General features: G+C 47.7%; 7 protein-coding genes across 7 annotated transcripts; 2 read left to right on the top strand and 5 right to left on the bottom strand.

Annotated features, from left to right (window-relative positions):
• Window positions 1-37: 37 nt before the first annotated feature.
• On the top strand, window positions 38-2,102 carry DFJ58DRAFT_913638 (uncharacterized protein; the record flags this gene model as incomplete). Its single annotated transcript, XM_041395336.1, has 9 exons — window positions 38-171; window positions 287-350; window positions 853-925; window positions 1,123-1,222; window positions 1,253-1,283; window positions 1,374-1,394; window positions 1,448-1,456; window positions 1,628-1,775; window positions 1,833-2,102. 9 exons carry the CDS (start codon window positions 38-40, stop codon window positions 1,877-1,879), a joined length of 627 nt encoding a protein of 208 aa, XP_041244688.1. The 3' UTR covers window positions 1,880-2,102.
• Window positions 2,103-2,709: 607 nt separating this feature from the next.
• DFJ58DRAFT_879249 (uncharacterized protein) lies at window positions 2,710-3,342 on the bottom strand (the record flags this gene model as incomplete). Its single annotated transcript, XM_041394504.1, has 1 exon — window positions 2,710-3,342. A coding segment is annotated over exon 1 (605 nt), but the record flags the coding sequence as incomplete, so codon positions are not given.
• A 204-nt stretch (window positions 3,343-3,546) lies between these two features.
• DFJ58DRAFT_784409 (uncharacterized protein) lies at window positions 3,547-5,024 on the bottom strand. The gene is made up of 6 exons (XM_041389962.1): window positions 4,681-5,024; window positions 4,534-4,615; window positions 4,364-4,499; window positions 3,985-4,312; window positions 3,802-3,931; window positions 3,547-3,743 (listed from the first exon to the last, which is right to left on the bottom strand). The coding sequence occupies exons 1-5, from the start codon at window positions 4,946-4,948 to the stop codon at window positions 3,903-3,905; spliced, it is 843 nt and encodes a 280-aa protein (XP_041244686.1). The 5' UTR covers window positions 4,949-5,024; the 3' UTR covers window positions 3,547-3,743; window positions 3,802-3,902.
• A 1,493-nt stretch (window positions 5,025-6,517) lies between these two features.
• DFJ58DRAFT_338400 (uncharacterized protein) lies at window positions 6,518-7,771 on the top strand. The gene is made up of 4 exons (XM_041379933.1): window positions 6,518-6,683; window positions 6,733-6,964; window positions 7,017-7,198; window positions 7,248-7,771. Exons 1-4 carry the CDS (start codon window positions 6,588-6,590, stop codon window positions 7,269-7,271), a joined length of 534 nt encoding a protein of 177 aa, XP_041244685.1. The 5' UTR covers window positions 6,518-6,587; the 3' UTR covers window positions 7,272-7,771.
• Window positions 7,709-8,519, bottom strand: DFJ58DRAFT_659314 (small GTPase CDC42; the record flags this gene model as incomplete). Its single annotated transcript, XM_041382081.1, has 5 exons — window positions 7,709-7,771; window positions 7,825-8,159; window positions 8,232-8,304; window positions 8,355-8,411; window positions 8,472-8,519. The coding sequence occupies 5 exons, from the start codon at window positions 8,517-8,519 to the stop codon at window positions 7,709-7,711; spliced, it is 576 nt and encodes a 191-aa protein (XP_041244684.1).
• Window positions 8,520-9,312: 793 nt separating this feature from the next.
• Window positions 9,313-10,384, bottom strand: DFJ58DRAFT_659425 (WD40-repeat-containing domain protein; the record flags this gene model as incomplete). Its single annotated transcript, XM_041382088.1, has 7 exons — window positions 9,313-9,399; window positions 9,452-9,474; window positions 9,532-9,806; window positions 9,866-9,925; window positions 9,980-10,082; window positions 10,131-10,263; window positions 10,313-10,384. 7 exons carry the CDS (start codon window positions 10,382-10,384, stop codon window positions 9,313-9,315), a joined length of 753 nt encoding a protein of 250 aa, XP_041244683.1.
• A 2,599-nt stretch (window positions 10,385-12,983) lies between these two features.
• DFJ58DRAFT_633819 (uncharacterized protein) lies at window positions 12,984-13,172 on the bottom strand (the record flags this gene model as incomplete). The annotated part of the gene is made up of 1 exon (XM_041381243.1): window positions 12,984-13,172. A coding segment is annotated over one exon (189 nt), but the record flags the coding sequence as incomplete, so codon positions are not given.
• Between the last annotated feature and the right edge of the window lie 1,513 nt (window positions 13,173-14,685).

The following is a 14,685-nucleotide window of genomic DNA, read 5'->3' as shown; positions in this document are numbered from 1 at the left end:
ACGTATAGCGACGGGAGCTGCCTTTTCGCTATACAATATGAGAGATATACACTACCAAATAATTCCCACGGCAGAGGGGTCAACGTTAACAACCAAGATTAGGGGTGTCGATGCGCGCTACTTGGCAACACATGTCCAGAAATCAATGCATTCAGCGAGTACACCGAAACGGTACATTACTTGGTATTCCAGAATTAATTTAATGTAGCCTGCTTTGCATTCTGCGATTCCTCACGCCATAGTGTTGCTCGGGATGCATGGAGTTTCTGAATAAGTTTGATTGAAGATTCAGCGCCAGCTCGTACAATATATGCAACCTCGAGCTACAATATTACGATCGTGCCGCACAGGTGAGTCAGAATGATCATCGATGTATGCAAGCACCGTCAGCCAGTCAATCAAAGTAATATTCTTGCGCCCACCAGTATCAGAAAGCTTTGTGGATATTGCAGGACCATCTTTCTGGTGAGGTGTCTTTGGTTTCGTATTATCATGATGGGGTGGGTTTTAGATGTGGCTGGCGTTTCAGGGCATTTCTTAGGGCTGCGCACCATTGGAACTAGAATGTCTATAAAATTGTTCATCTTACAACGTTGTCATGCATCAGCTTCCGGCAACTCAGCAGTAGTCCTACTCGGTACAAACCATATCTCATAGTGTATATCGGACCTCCAAAGGCTATACATTATACATTATACAATTTTTTGGGCGTCTACCCGCATACCACGATGGGAGCTGCCAAAACTCGATACAAGATGAGATTTATACATTACTAATGTATGCATTATGAAAAAGTGTACTGTAGTCGAATATCATTCTCCGTGGCTTAGATCAGGCCCCTAAATATTCCAGGTCTGGGTCTCATCGATGGAAAGCTTAGCTTTCAGCATCAGCGACAGTATATGTACTGATTATGGGAACTCAGGTAAGCCAGCGTGCTTACAGACTCCATCCATACAATCGTCCATGATGCGGCTGCGCTAACTAGTTATCCAAGCTTTCTAATTGGTGACTTAGGAGTCGGCGTGTTTCTTGTTCTTTGTTCCGCTCCCTAGCACACAGAAATCGTAATGGGTGGTTCACTCATCAGCAGGCACACGAGCCCTTACATACATTACCCAGTCTTTTTGCAGCTCGTGCATAAATCCACCAAGTCACCTAATTGGCATCTTGGCCTCAACAACAAAATCCTCATGGTTGAAGATCCAGATGGCCTTTTTCAGTGAGTGAAGGCATGTATATGATACTGCAGGCTTGGAGTGTTCCGACGCGATCTCCCCTTGGTATGCAGTCGTTCTACATGGTCATCGTTTACGGGCCGACTCCGTGGCCACATGCTTCGGTCTGATTAATTGCTGATTGTTAGCATCAAGGGTCTTGAGTCTTGTTACGAGGTTTGTTAGTGGCTCTTTCAATGTCTGTTTCACATACCAAGCGTATTTGCCAGATTATCAAGGTGTGTACAGGTCCTCGCTTTCTGTAATATATGTCCAAACCCCTGACCGTTCATCACAGCTCAAACCAGAATGCGCGGACGAGTACAAAAAGCGCCACAGGAACGTCTAGCCTGGCATCCTCAACGGAGTCAACGCCCTTAGACGGCACCACATCGTGGACTACTCGATAGAACCATTACCCGCCGTTGAATTTGCTCATCGCAAACTTCAAGTACACGGGTAGTGACTTTGAGAAAAACATGAAAGCTATTGGGGACGAGGAGGAGACGCAGAGGTGGTGGAAGCTCACAGATGGTATGCAGGAGATCTTTAATGACGGTGCGTCTGGGAGTGGAAAGGAAATTCCTTGGTGTCGACGATGAGTTTTCTTTGTAGATTGGGGATTCTTTGCATCCTTGAATAATTTGGCATATAGGGCGTAGAAGAAGTCTTCCGTTTCGAGGGAGGTTCTTCAGCATGATGTGTTGACAACTATCGTTGATGAGATTGACTACCTCTTCGGGCTGTCGACTAGTTGGAAGGTAGTGGTGCGAATATTGAAAAGGTAGAGAATAAGGTAAATTCGCCCAAGGCAAGGATGTGACTGATTACATTGCTCAAACTCGATGTGAAACTTAACTTCAAGACATGGCAGAATTCATCGGCATGTACTTCGTATATGTATACTTATCTCGACTAACGTAGCTTCAATCTCCTCTTTCGTCGCGAATTCCGATACTCATCGATCTGAAGCGCGTTTCTAGACAAGATAAGCATGACCAAGTGCATGAGTCGAGATAGCGGAGCACTTACCCACAAAACGTAACCTCGCCCACAACTGAGAACAACGACTCAATACGGTTCATACAAGCTTTCCTCAACGGTGCGTCCGTCTGAAAATCTACCACCGGCACCCGGAAAGGTGCCACCGCCAACATCGACGAAAGACAATCAACTTGTGGTTTTTTTTGGTGTTCCAACCAGAGTTAATTTCCGGAAAATGGGAAGATGAAGGAGGCTGAACATTTCGATGAATTCTTGCCGCAAGCGACGCGAGGAGGGGAGAGGGAGGGTCATCGACTCAAGTGTCGCTGAATAACTGCTGGCACCAGGAACATGGAAGAAGTATATTTTATCAATCGCGATGGTCTCCAGATGAGGGAAATCGGTTATAGTGGAGCATAAAGCACACACGGAAGCGCCCCGGAAGTGGAGATGACGTAGATCTTTGTAAAAGGGGATGCGCAGTCTGGTTCGAGGGGCCAGATAGCGATGAGTATTGATGTATAGGCGAGAAATATTTGGTGCATAGAATTTTTTGAGATCAGCAGGACCACATTCCAAGGCTCTCAACTGAGGTGTGTCGAAGTTAACATCCCAGTCACATGTGGGTGGCATAACGACCGTTTCCCAACGCCTGCTCTCGGAAAGGAGGATATCGAGGATTCGAGAGTTTGCCGCTGTTATTATCCAGTCGGGAATTGGGGAACGGTTAACAATGTGAAGGGTGAGGGGCAAACTACCAGAGCGAGCAAGCCAACACTGGAGAAGATGTGGAAGAAATGGTCCGAATGATCTAACTTCCCCAGGGAGCACGACCTGGATGCGCGACCAGACTCCTTCTGTTGAATGCGCAACAACTCGCCAACGGTGGCACACCCTGGTCAAGACTAGGGGAGAGCTGGCAACGTTGGCCGAAATAGTGAAAAATCTGCGTGAAAATATACTCGGATAGTCTGGCGCACTGTTAACGATGAACAAGAATATTTGTTGTAGAAGTTCCACTGGCAGCCGATGGATGTACGGTTCTGTCGGTGTCACGCTGACAGGAGAGATTAAACAAAAGGACAATGCATGGATGTCACGGAGCACTTTCATGATCTTCTTGCTAAATGCTTTGCTGTCGATGTGGGTGTCATTAGGAGACAGCACCTATATAAGGACGCTGGCAATTGTACTCACGAATAATTTTCGCCAGTCAAAAATAACCTTTTATTTTGCGAAACCACTGAAAGCTTTCTGCTCTGTCATAAACGGTAATTTTAGTTCTGTGTATTCAATGAACCCTCCAACTGAGTGTTTTTTGAGAGACTCATCGCATCAAGACGTCTGGGATTGCAATTTAGTGATATCGTTCTGATTTTGTAACAAATTGTAGTGGCACTGGGCCACGCAAGCATCTAACATTTGTCGTACACCGATAAATTGTGTAGTCACGTCAAACATCTTCCCGTGCATAGGGATATCTGTGTCGACCATGTATGCACCAGCCTGGGGAACACACTCGATCATATATATATGTATGTTCTAGACAGTCCTGAGGCCTCAATGTCTTGTAAAGTTTTTCAACAGGCTCTCAACGCACCGCTGAACCGCTCGGACATAATATTCGTGGAAAGGACATAACATTCATAAATATCATGTAGATCTATAGCGAGTGGTATAAATCGGTATCACGCTGGGTATTCATTGCGTCTTGATCTTCTCTGAAACGCCTTAAGAGCCATCAGTACCGCCCCAGCATAAAAAAACAGCTCATAGAACTTACTCTTCTTCCAGATAAGCCCAAAGTTCTTCGCAGCCCGGGTGGAGAAAAATACTGCGAGAATTAGCGCGCACAGCGCACGGGCGGACTCTGGGTCCATAGGACTAACTTTACCGCCTCCGACGGCAATCGAAATTATACTGTGTAACTCGGCCCAGAACGGTTGGGCGTGTGTGAGGAGCGCATAGAGTCCCGTGATAAGCGGGGCGGACCAGATGTCAGTGGCTGTCCAGCCATAGGGCTTGAGCTCATCGGGGGTCGTCAGTGTAAACGGGGTGGGCTCCATGAACGAGAACATGTTCGTTATGAAGAAGCCGCCATTGGTGATGACCTGTGGGTAAGGGCGGTTAGACGGAAATCATGACGGGTAGCTATCACATACGAGAGACGAGAGAAGTAGAGCCCATGGGGAAGATGCGATGACAGGGGAAGTGTGGGTGACGATGACTGGTGGTATAAGGCTGCAGAGGAGCATTGCGCGCGTAAATCCGTCGACAATGGATAAAGGAAGCTCGGTGCTGAGTGACATGGACGGCAGGACAGGGGATATACTCTACAATCGCTTGTGCGGCGATGTACAATCCGGGAGAAACACCCGAGAACATGAAAGATGGCATAATTCCAAGTAGAGGGCCTGCGCATAAGGAGCAGTCAGCATGCGCAGTCCCGACATCTCCCTACACAAAAAGCTAGTGGTACCTATGATAGCCTCTCCTCCGAATACAATCGTCAGCATGGTACATGCGTCTCTCGTGAAGGACCTCTCTTCTACAAGTGCGAGTCTATTCTCTCCAGCGGTTCGCTGACAGTGTTTGGCATGCAGAATTTCCCTCAGCTGTCTCAAAGCGATGCAAAGCCTGAACACGGCTACCAAGTCGAGGGAGCAGACCTTGGTACCGAACCAGGTAAATGGTGCTATTGGTTCGACAGCATATCGATACAGAGAAATGAATGGCTGAAGAGACATAACGGCGCGGGAACGAAAACGATGGACTTAGCGCCTGAAGCACTAAAAGGGATTTTCAAAGGCTGAGCATCTGAAGCCTCAAGTTGACAGTCCGCTCAGCGCTGGCAGCCAGCACACTACATACTACTCACTGTGGTGTTTACGGCTCCTCTAGCTCAACAACAGCGCGTTGCAACTACATTTTGACTACATTTGCAACATTCAAGGAGAATCTGGATGTCGGATTCGCCAGACGTACATGTCCTCCACCGAGCTCTAGTATATCGTCGAACTCAGTGGCCAACGGCTGCTCCCTGTCCCAAACACCACGACGGACGATCTCACTCCTGTTTCTAAGCACCTAACTCTTGAGGGGCAGAGCCCATGCATGGTTCAAGTTTGAAATCCATTCATTCAACACTGGACCCAGCTCAAAACCTGATCGTGTTGTTAATGACAACGCTCACGAGACAGTCAATAATATATCGACATCGGAACCCTGGGTTGTGGCAATGTTCACCCACAAGCTGCTGGACGGAGACTGTTTCTGCTGGAGCCGCCTGCATACTACGACAACAACTACAAAACAACGAGTACGGAACTCAAAAGTTTTGAGAGGCACATAGCCTTGCTACGGCGTTATTAATGACAGTTCCATATGATAATTTAGCCAAGGCTAAATTCGAGGAGATGTGGGAGCTGCAGATTTGGGACTGGCAACACTCAGCGACATCCAATGTGAGCTTTGGTCAGAAATAGTTGAAAAACTGGAATTCTCAATTTAGAGCATCCTCATCGAGAAAAGTCACCAAAGATTTGGAATAGATTTTTTTTTCTCGGAAACAATAGATTGCTGCAGGCTGTTGATTTCAAATTGAAGAGGACACATTTCAGACGCCTGGCATGCCTTTTGCTCCCCGTCTCATTCCCGGAGAAACAGTACCTCCTTCCGATGGATGATATTGAGCATAGCTCACAGCCGCAGATGCAAGAAGCCCAACATACTATGTACGCCTCGGAAACATCAGATACTCTGCCTTATCACGATCTCTCATCATCTCCGAGTCCGCGAGGGTTTTCTTCGATCTTGACGGAATGGTAAGCAGCAAGCCCAATACCATCATGGGGAACGCTGGGGCTCTTCAAATACTCGTATTTTCCAGCGTCCATACAAGTGCAAATTCACGTTAGCGGAAATCGAGTTTTGCAGGCATTCGCACCTGTTATTTCAGACTCGGTCGTAGGGAGTTCATATTACATATGATGGACTTCAGTCCCCTAGGTGTGACGAATAGTCGAGGTCGTATCGGACAGGAGGTTCAGTGTTCAAGAGTTTGACTTAGGGGACTCATGGCTCTACAAGGATAGGATTTATATTTGCTACATTTGAACTTATCCGAGTAGCGCCGGCGTCCACCAGGCTTGAAGTCGTTGACGTCTAGAGCAGAGTCTGTTATTAGCTAGTAATACTTCAATGTTTAGATGGATCCTGATGAAATCCGAGAGCTCGTATAAGTTACAATACTTCAAAAGCTTCATCCCTGATAACTTCAGGTACCCGAAGAACTCAATTGCCTAATTGGAATTTATTGGATGTTCGGTCACTTTGGTGGGACGTAGTACTCTCTGTCCGACACCCACTTAGACGGTGTTTTCAAAGATGGCAAACTGCTTCAACCTGGAGTATGCATCCCTAGATCACAGCAAATGGAGGAACCTTCCTCCTCCTCCAGGATTTTCAAGCTCTGCTCCAAGCGTCAGTCCTTATGCCCATTTCTAATCGTTAAAGCTAATGCTTTCAACAGTCCAGAGCACCAGCCAAGGCTTCAACAACAACAACGACGACGACGTCGTCGTCGTCGTATGCATCGCTGAAAGACAAACGCGCTTGGGATCTCGCCATTTCGCCGGCCAAGTCTCTCCCTATGCAGGCATTCATGTTGTACATGTCTGGGGGAGGTGTACAAATCTTCAGCATGGGTATCGTGTTCATGCTTCTCCTCTCGCCTTTTAAAAATATTGCTGGTATGAATACAGGTACGTGTCTGTTCATTTAATGTATTTGTCACATCTCTTATTGTCGAGGTAGCATTCGCACCATTTGCGCCTACACCTGCAAGCGTCAAGTCACCCAAGGTCCTTCCTCTCCAGAAGATAGCATACATTGCGTGCAACCTGTTAACGCTTGCAGTTGGCCTCTGGAAGTGTCGTTCTATGGGTCTTCTACCAACTGGAACAGGAGATTGGCTTGCATTCGAGAGTCGAGCGATGGTGAGTTATCACACAGCGCCCCTGGACGCCTCTCACACATTCTTGCAAGGCACCTGAACTATCGCTACTATAATCAAGAAATGACCTGTGTGTATGATGGGAATAGTGTCTGAAGCCCTAGTCAGATCTGTGTTTCCATAGGCTCCCCAACACACAGTTCTACCCTACTTCGAAGCTATCTCTAATCTGTAATGAATAGACATGAGAAGTCCCCGTCATGGGTATTAAATTCCTATCAAACCCAACAGTTTCCAACAATACGAACTATTCATCAATTGTGGTGTGAGAAAGACAGACAAGATCAGCTTCTCTAAGAGCATGAGCATAGCCTCATGGTCCACTCAGCTCGTGCGGAAGAGAACAAATGCTACAGGACTGGGGAAAATCATGATGTCTTGGCGCAACGAGAGAAACGACATAAAAAAGATGAGAAGGATATATGAGGCAGAACAAGGCGTAAAGGAGTCATAAGAAGATAGAACAAGCTGTACCGTCGTGATGGATCATTCATTAAACGACGACGCATTTATGTGTCTTCTTAACCACGGGTGGCTCCAGCGCAGCAACAATAGCCTTGTGGGTTATCAGCCAATCATTCAGATGAATTTGTCAAAGAATTCACGAACCTCGTCGAAAACGTTCTTCAACCCTTTCTGCGTCAGAGCTGAGCACTCCACGTACTTGACAGCACCGAGCTCTCTCGAAAGCCTCTCGCCGTGCTCGGTCGGCACCGGTCGTTGCTTCTGCCTGGAGAGCTTCTCGATCACCTGAGCGTCGTCCCGCAGATCGATTTGCGTCCCAACGATAAGACATGGGACGCCCGGACAATGATGGTGCACCTCTGGGATCCATTTCTCCCTCACGTTCTCGAAGGATGGAGGGGATGTTACACTAAAGCAAACAAGGAAGACATCGGTTTGGGGGTACGACAGTGGCCGGAGACGGTCATAATCCTCTTGCCCTTTTATGTGGAAGTGATGTGTGAGCGATTGTATGAAGCGTAACTACGACGGAGACTACAAAAGACACGAACCGGCGGTGTCGAAAAGACCTAGCGTGTAAGGATCTTCACCAATCATTACGGTGACTGCATAGTTATCGAAGACCTGTGCTTATTTAGCATGTAGTGTTGGGCGGTCTTGCGGAATGAACTTACAGTCGGGACATAGTCGCTTGGAAATTTGTTCGTGGTGTATGAAATCAACAAACAAGTCTGACGATATCGGCCACACGGGTCAAAGTCCAGGGCATACAAATATAACACGTCACGCACCTTGCCTACAGCACCGTCCCCCACCACTACAACCTTGATAGTCTGCATGTCGTTGAGATAGTTCTACGTGACAAACTTGGCTATCAAATTGAAAAAAGCAGTCAGCACACGCGTCGACCACGCATTCAAGGGCCGCTTTTAGAACGCCTGCAGCATGCAGGACTGCATGACAACCACGCAACCATGGAGGGTGAAAACCTCGGCTGTTGGGTAATATAATAGGGCAAATGAAGAGAAATCTTACCAATTGTTCCGGAAAATTCGAGCAGAGTTGAAGCGGGGAAATGCTATTAACCCAATCACGACAGAGAAGGTTGACTCTAATTTACGAACAGAACCTAAGTCAGTTGAATCGGTTAAGCAGCGAATAGTGGCGGCGAAAGCGAAGGAGGCGGTTGAACGTACGTCGGTGGAAGAAATGACAAACTACGGTGTCGATGTTGGCGACGACGACGAGCAACGAAGGAGTTCAACTACGACTTCTAATCATGCAGTGCGCTTGACCCGACGAACCGGCCCTAATCAGCCAAATAATGCCAAACACTAGTACTGCCTTAGTTCTTTGAGGGTGTCTGTTAAACTTAGAAAATTTCACCGTTCTCGTTGTCCAGGTTCCGAATCAATTATCCTAGAATCACCACAACGAATAGTCCATACAGAAATTATAGAATGCTCATATCATAATTTAGCCAGGTTGCACATGCAAAGTACTGGTACATTGCATCCTTCCAGAGGGAATTAGCATGTTTCACTCAATCAATCAAGAAGGTTGCTTGACACGGAGACAATGTTCGTGATGAGCAAGTGCGCTAAAAGTAGTACTACATGTTCTTACCTACAGTCACTGATCGGGAGGGGAGTTCCACCACGACAAAAGGCCTTGTGCAGTTCCCGTGACGATGTATGAATGGGATGCACGGTCAAAGCCCTATGACGCAATTTAATATAGCAAATCGCAAAAGGAAACCAAGTATACTGACTGCGACGGCCTGGGTTTGCTCATCTACATCAGAAGCCATGAAGTCAGCGAGAAGCCGAGCAATGATCACAATTGACTCACTATCCCCATGATCCAGACCACTCAAGACCTCGCCTTTCGTTTTGTTCCAGACCAAACAAGAAGATTCTCTGCTATGGAACACTACAGAACGACCACCATTGACGAACACCGCAGGGGTGGATTGTTTCGCGTCACTTGTCGAATCTCCGTTCATCGCATATACTTGCTCGATTTTGCCTTTGCGATCCATCCCTTGAATGCCTACAAGATGAGCACGAGCGCCCACTTGAGACACAAGTGCCTGAGTTCCGTTCGGACTGACGTCCAGGTGTCGTCTGTCGCATAGGTCATGTCAGCCGTGAGATTAGGCAACCAGAAATTATTAGGTCCGTACATTTTAGCTTTGAGAAATGCGTAGGCTCGAAGGGTCCCATTGGGCACTTGACAATACCATCTATTGCGATCTGTTATCAGAGGTTACCAGTGCAACACTTTAAGATGCCCTCACAATACGCCGTCGCTAGTGCCTCCAAGTAATGCCTCACCGTCCTCGACGAACTTGATACACGTCACATTCTGTCGAAGAATGGACCGCTGTGGTTGCCATGTGCCTGTGACAGATCTAATAATGCTTTCTGAAACCCGAGAGAAGCACAGACCTTTGATCCATAGCCACACCCTCACACCGAAGCGAGGAAACGCAACAGCAAGGCGATCCCTGTTGTAGGTGAAGCTGATGGATTCCTCCTTCCCCGCATCGAGGAGCTTCGCCCATTGCCAGTGATTCTGGTTCTGGTTCAGATGGTCAGCCAAAGTCAACCTCGTGACCAAGAATATCAACACTTGCATTTCGCGTCCATTTACTGATCATACCATCTTGTCCCAGCGTGATGATACCATTGTCATCTGTCATCCAAGCAACAGATGATATTGGCGAGTTTTGCGCAAGACGGGCAGTTTCGACTCGATTTGATACACTCCATATTCGAATCGTTCGGTCATGACCTATATTCAGGAGATTGGCACGAAGTAGGAGAATGAAAAGGAATGGCAGAGACGAACATACGACAGCCATTCGTTCACCGTCTGAGCTGAAAACGATCTCTCTGACGCCAGCATCGCTATCACTCTTGATCCGTGTGGAATACATACTCTCTTGTGTGGGCCAGGGATGTGCACGCTTCCGCGGACGCGTGCTTTCCACATCAGACGCTGTAGACATCGCCCGTTTCTTGCCTTTGCTGTCGGACGGCGGTGTCGCACTGTTGGACTGACTAGAAAATCGGAGAATACTGGGAGATGTGGCTGAAGCCGGCAACACAGGCCTTGGTGACTGTATCGAGATTTTCTGCTTCACAATTGTCGTAGGCGTGGGTGGTAATGGAACGTCCATAAATTCTGAAAAGACATGAGTGAAGTGCGAAGATCCTAACAGAGACGCATTCTTACCGTGTTTGATGTTGGGATCGCCGGAACTGGATGGAGAGTCTGTTGGGGGCTTGTCCTTTAGCGACCTATGCAAAAAACCAGGAGGAGATGGGGAGGTATATGCGACAAAATTTGAAAGACCTGGTGGTGTTGTTGACGAGCGAGTGCTCTCTGGTGTGAGGGGCCGATGAGCACCTGTAGGTGGTGGTAAAGCCTTGGATGTCACAGGGGATATAGACGTAGAGCCATTTCCGTTAGTTTGTCGTGTGTGCGGCCAGCCATTACCAATTGCCAACGGTTTCTTTGGCGCATGCTGAGACTGGATTGGAGTAGCTTTGAGTGGGGCAAATCGTGAAGGACGAATGTTCAAAGGATTGGATATTGTTCCGGTAGCATTATAGGATATTCTCGCATCGCTGGCTGACGTTAAAGGTGAATAACCGGGCTTGTAAGGCACCTTATTGGAGTAAGCGATTACAGTTTCTGACGGACGAGGGGGGAGAGAACTGGGGTATGCTTGAGTTCGTGGCGGCTGAGGCACAGATGGAAGGGTTGGGGGTAAGGGGGCTGCGGTAAGACGTTGCTCTTGAGTAGATGGTCTTGCAGGCACTGCTGGAGGTGGAGAGGGAGGCCTTGTTGGAAACTGAGATGAAGGTGCGCAAGGGGACAGGGAAGTGGTTACAGTGCAAGAAGCAGGAACGAATGTAGGTGCGTGAAGTGGAGGATTGGGACGTGGGGGTGCAGGCGTTGAGATGGGCGTAGGAGTCGACTGAGTGATTGATATGTAAGTCGAATAGTCCATCATCAGAACTGTAATACTTGCCTGTGCCTCCGATATGTTCGGTGAGCCGGTGCGGGACTTCGGTGGTAGCGATTTTTGGGCAGTAAGCGATGCAGGCGAACCAACAAACTCTGTCATAAATCCACCAGAAACGAATGGATTGACGATCGCCGGTTTCTTTGGAACACTTATTGTCAGTCTTGGAGGCAGAGTCACAAGTTTATTGACGGCAGGAGGCACTGCAGAAGGTGGAGACTTTTTTGGAGAAGCAGGTATTCGCTCAGAAATAGATGGTTGTAGAGAGGATTGTGCAGGGGGAAGAGAAGGAAGAACTGTTTTCGGAGGTGAAACTGGTTCCTGTTCCAGCTCAGGTTCCACGGGTCGATGAGGTGGCGCAGGTGCACGCCATGATGTTACAAGACCAGGTATATCAGACGACGAGGAAGATGCAGAACTAGGAGAGGACTGGAGATCCATGTCAGTCTCAGAAGTGGGAGTGCTAGGTTCTGCGGGTAAACTGCTAGTGTCCCCTGGGTGGCGAAGATCATCTTCAATCTGCTTCTCATCTTGTGAGTCGCTTGAGAGGTCCATACCGCTGTCTTGAGAGCTTCTTGGAGGTTCTGTTACAGGGCTTTGAACTCTGAAAACATTCGGTATGTGCTCGACAATGGGAGATTGAGGAGGAGTGCTAGACGGAGAGCCCAAACTCATTGGTGACAAGCTACGTTCACGATCTTCGTCCATTATCTACTGTGTCTCAGGATCATGCTCGGAAGTAAGTGAAAGCGCACTCACAGCAGCATTAAGAGCCGGAGATAAAGATAATTTTTGAGGAGCAGGACATTGTCCCACTACATCCGACAGGGGTGTATCGAGGCTCAAATCTTCTTTGTTCTCGGGAAGTGATAGGCGTTGTCCGATTCGAACAGGAGACGTTATTGGAATTGCTTGGACTGAACTCACTGCCCATGATGGCTGAGCCTGGATACCCACTGATACACGCTCAGGTGGCGGTGGCGGGCGGTGGGCGCTATCTACATGGTAAATAGCACATTGAAAAGTACCCCTCGTGGTCAAGCATGTATCACTCACCTGGCACTACGCTCACCTGTTCATATGCCTTGTTCCAGGTTCTCCTCATTTTTGGAGGGACGAATGGAACCTCAACATGTTCGACATTATCTTGCATTTCTTGTTCGGTTTCAGTTTGTGTATCTGAACCAAAAAGATCTCCCTCGAAAATGACGGCTTGGTCAGTGAAAGATCCATCCTCGGAAGCTACGGCTAGTAAAATCTCCTTGCCAGGCTTGACCTCGATTCTTTTCTGTGCGAAAAGGCTAAAGTATGCTACAGGCCTTTTACCAGTATCATTTCCAGACTCTTCAGAAAGTTCTACGCGTCGTAGGACGACGTGTGCCTTCTGACTTGCACCATGCCGGCGAAAACGAAGGGACCCCTTTATGCCGAGGACTGAGGAGACGGTAGGAGAAGAAACAGGGCCTGCAGAATCGCTGGTGGAGTCAACCATATAGTGCCAGCAAGTCGTGAAGTCCTGCGAAATAGGTATGCACAGGACCACGATATAGAGAGACGCTTTGGCAGAAGTGTGTAACAACTGCACGAAATATAACTTTGTCAACGTGACGTGAAAATTCACACGCATAGTCTATACGCCAGGCTACACTTTTTCGTTATTCATGCACATGGCCTGAACAATGGCTTAAACCATAGGATCCCGTCTACCGCTCCAAGTAGTCTTTAAATGACTCGTGTTCCGCCCCGAAGTTCCATGTCTCACAGTAGTGCCCTGAAAAGTCGTCGTAAAGTTGCCAAATGACTATGTTGGGATGTCGTCCAACGAGTTCAACCGCAGGAGTATCAAGATACTGTCAAAGATATGGTCTACACACCCTTCATTCTTCGGACGGTGTGGTCTTTCTGACCAGTGATGAGATTGATTGAGCTTCGTGGAACTGATCTCTCCTCTGCGGCGTCTACTCGCGCAGTGGATAACTGTGAATGCACATTGGCGAAGCTTCGACTTCTGCTTCTGTAGCAGATCTGTCAACCATCAGTAACCGAAGTTAACCATCGTACTGTAAGTGTCCATTATTCTCGATGACTCGCACCTAATTTCCTGCAACAGTAATAGTGACTTGCATTACTGACAATGCTACACGCCATCTTAATGACATCTTCGCTATCTCTCGGATTCTATTTTATGCGCTCTCAGTGCCGCTATTTTCGGCAAGTGGTCTGTTTGCAAAGGAAGAATACAGCTACCCGAAACCAGAGCATACTTGCTGTCTACGAGCCAATCGTAGTCCACTACAGGATAACGAGCATTCAGGCGACCGCTTATTTGTCCTCGCTAACTTCTCATCTATCTTTTAAAGACATTCAGGAAAAAATATAAACTCATATATAGTTGCGCTTCACCAGATCAACGGGTTATTCGGCCAGCATTTAAAGTCTTGGAATGCCTGTGCTTGATGCCCTAGTATTATACTCTGAATCCTCGTTCTTCAAACGGTTAATCTGCAGGTGCGGGAAGCTACTGAAACGGCAAAGTATGGTGAATTATTGTCTCACAGCTCAGTCCACGGTACAGGATGAAGCAGAACGGTGGGTTCACCTAAGATGTCAGAGAAGTGTGGAATATTATGATTTTGGTATGTTTCAGGATTTCCATCGACCAAGCATGTCTCAAGTGAGCCCCATGGCCAATGGACCTTCAAGGTACTGTGCTCCGGAAGGATCAACTACTAAATATAGAGCAATCAAGGACTAGGAGACACGTATACTTCCCCAAGTAATCAAGATATTTGGTAAACGCAAGAGAACCAAGTATGTCCACCTTCTGTATCTGGGTCAGGATACGGCTCACAGGTTTGAGGGCCAATGTTGTGAATCCACGGAAGGAAGTGGTTACTTTTATGCGGCGGTCCGCATCTCAGGAAGGATAAGGACCAAGGTTGACCTATGCTCTCCTATCAGATCCAAAT

Source organism: Suillus subalutaceus (genome assembly GCF_016647625.1).
Source record: "Suillus subalutaceus strain FC151 chromosome Unknown DFJ58scaffold_43, whole genome shotgun sequence".
NCBI lineage: Eukaryota > Fungi > Basidiomycota > Agaricomycetes > Boletales > Suillaceae > Suillus > Suillus subalutaceus.
This window is presented reverse-complemented; position numbering and strand designations above follow the sequence as displayed.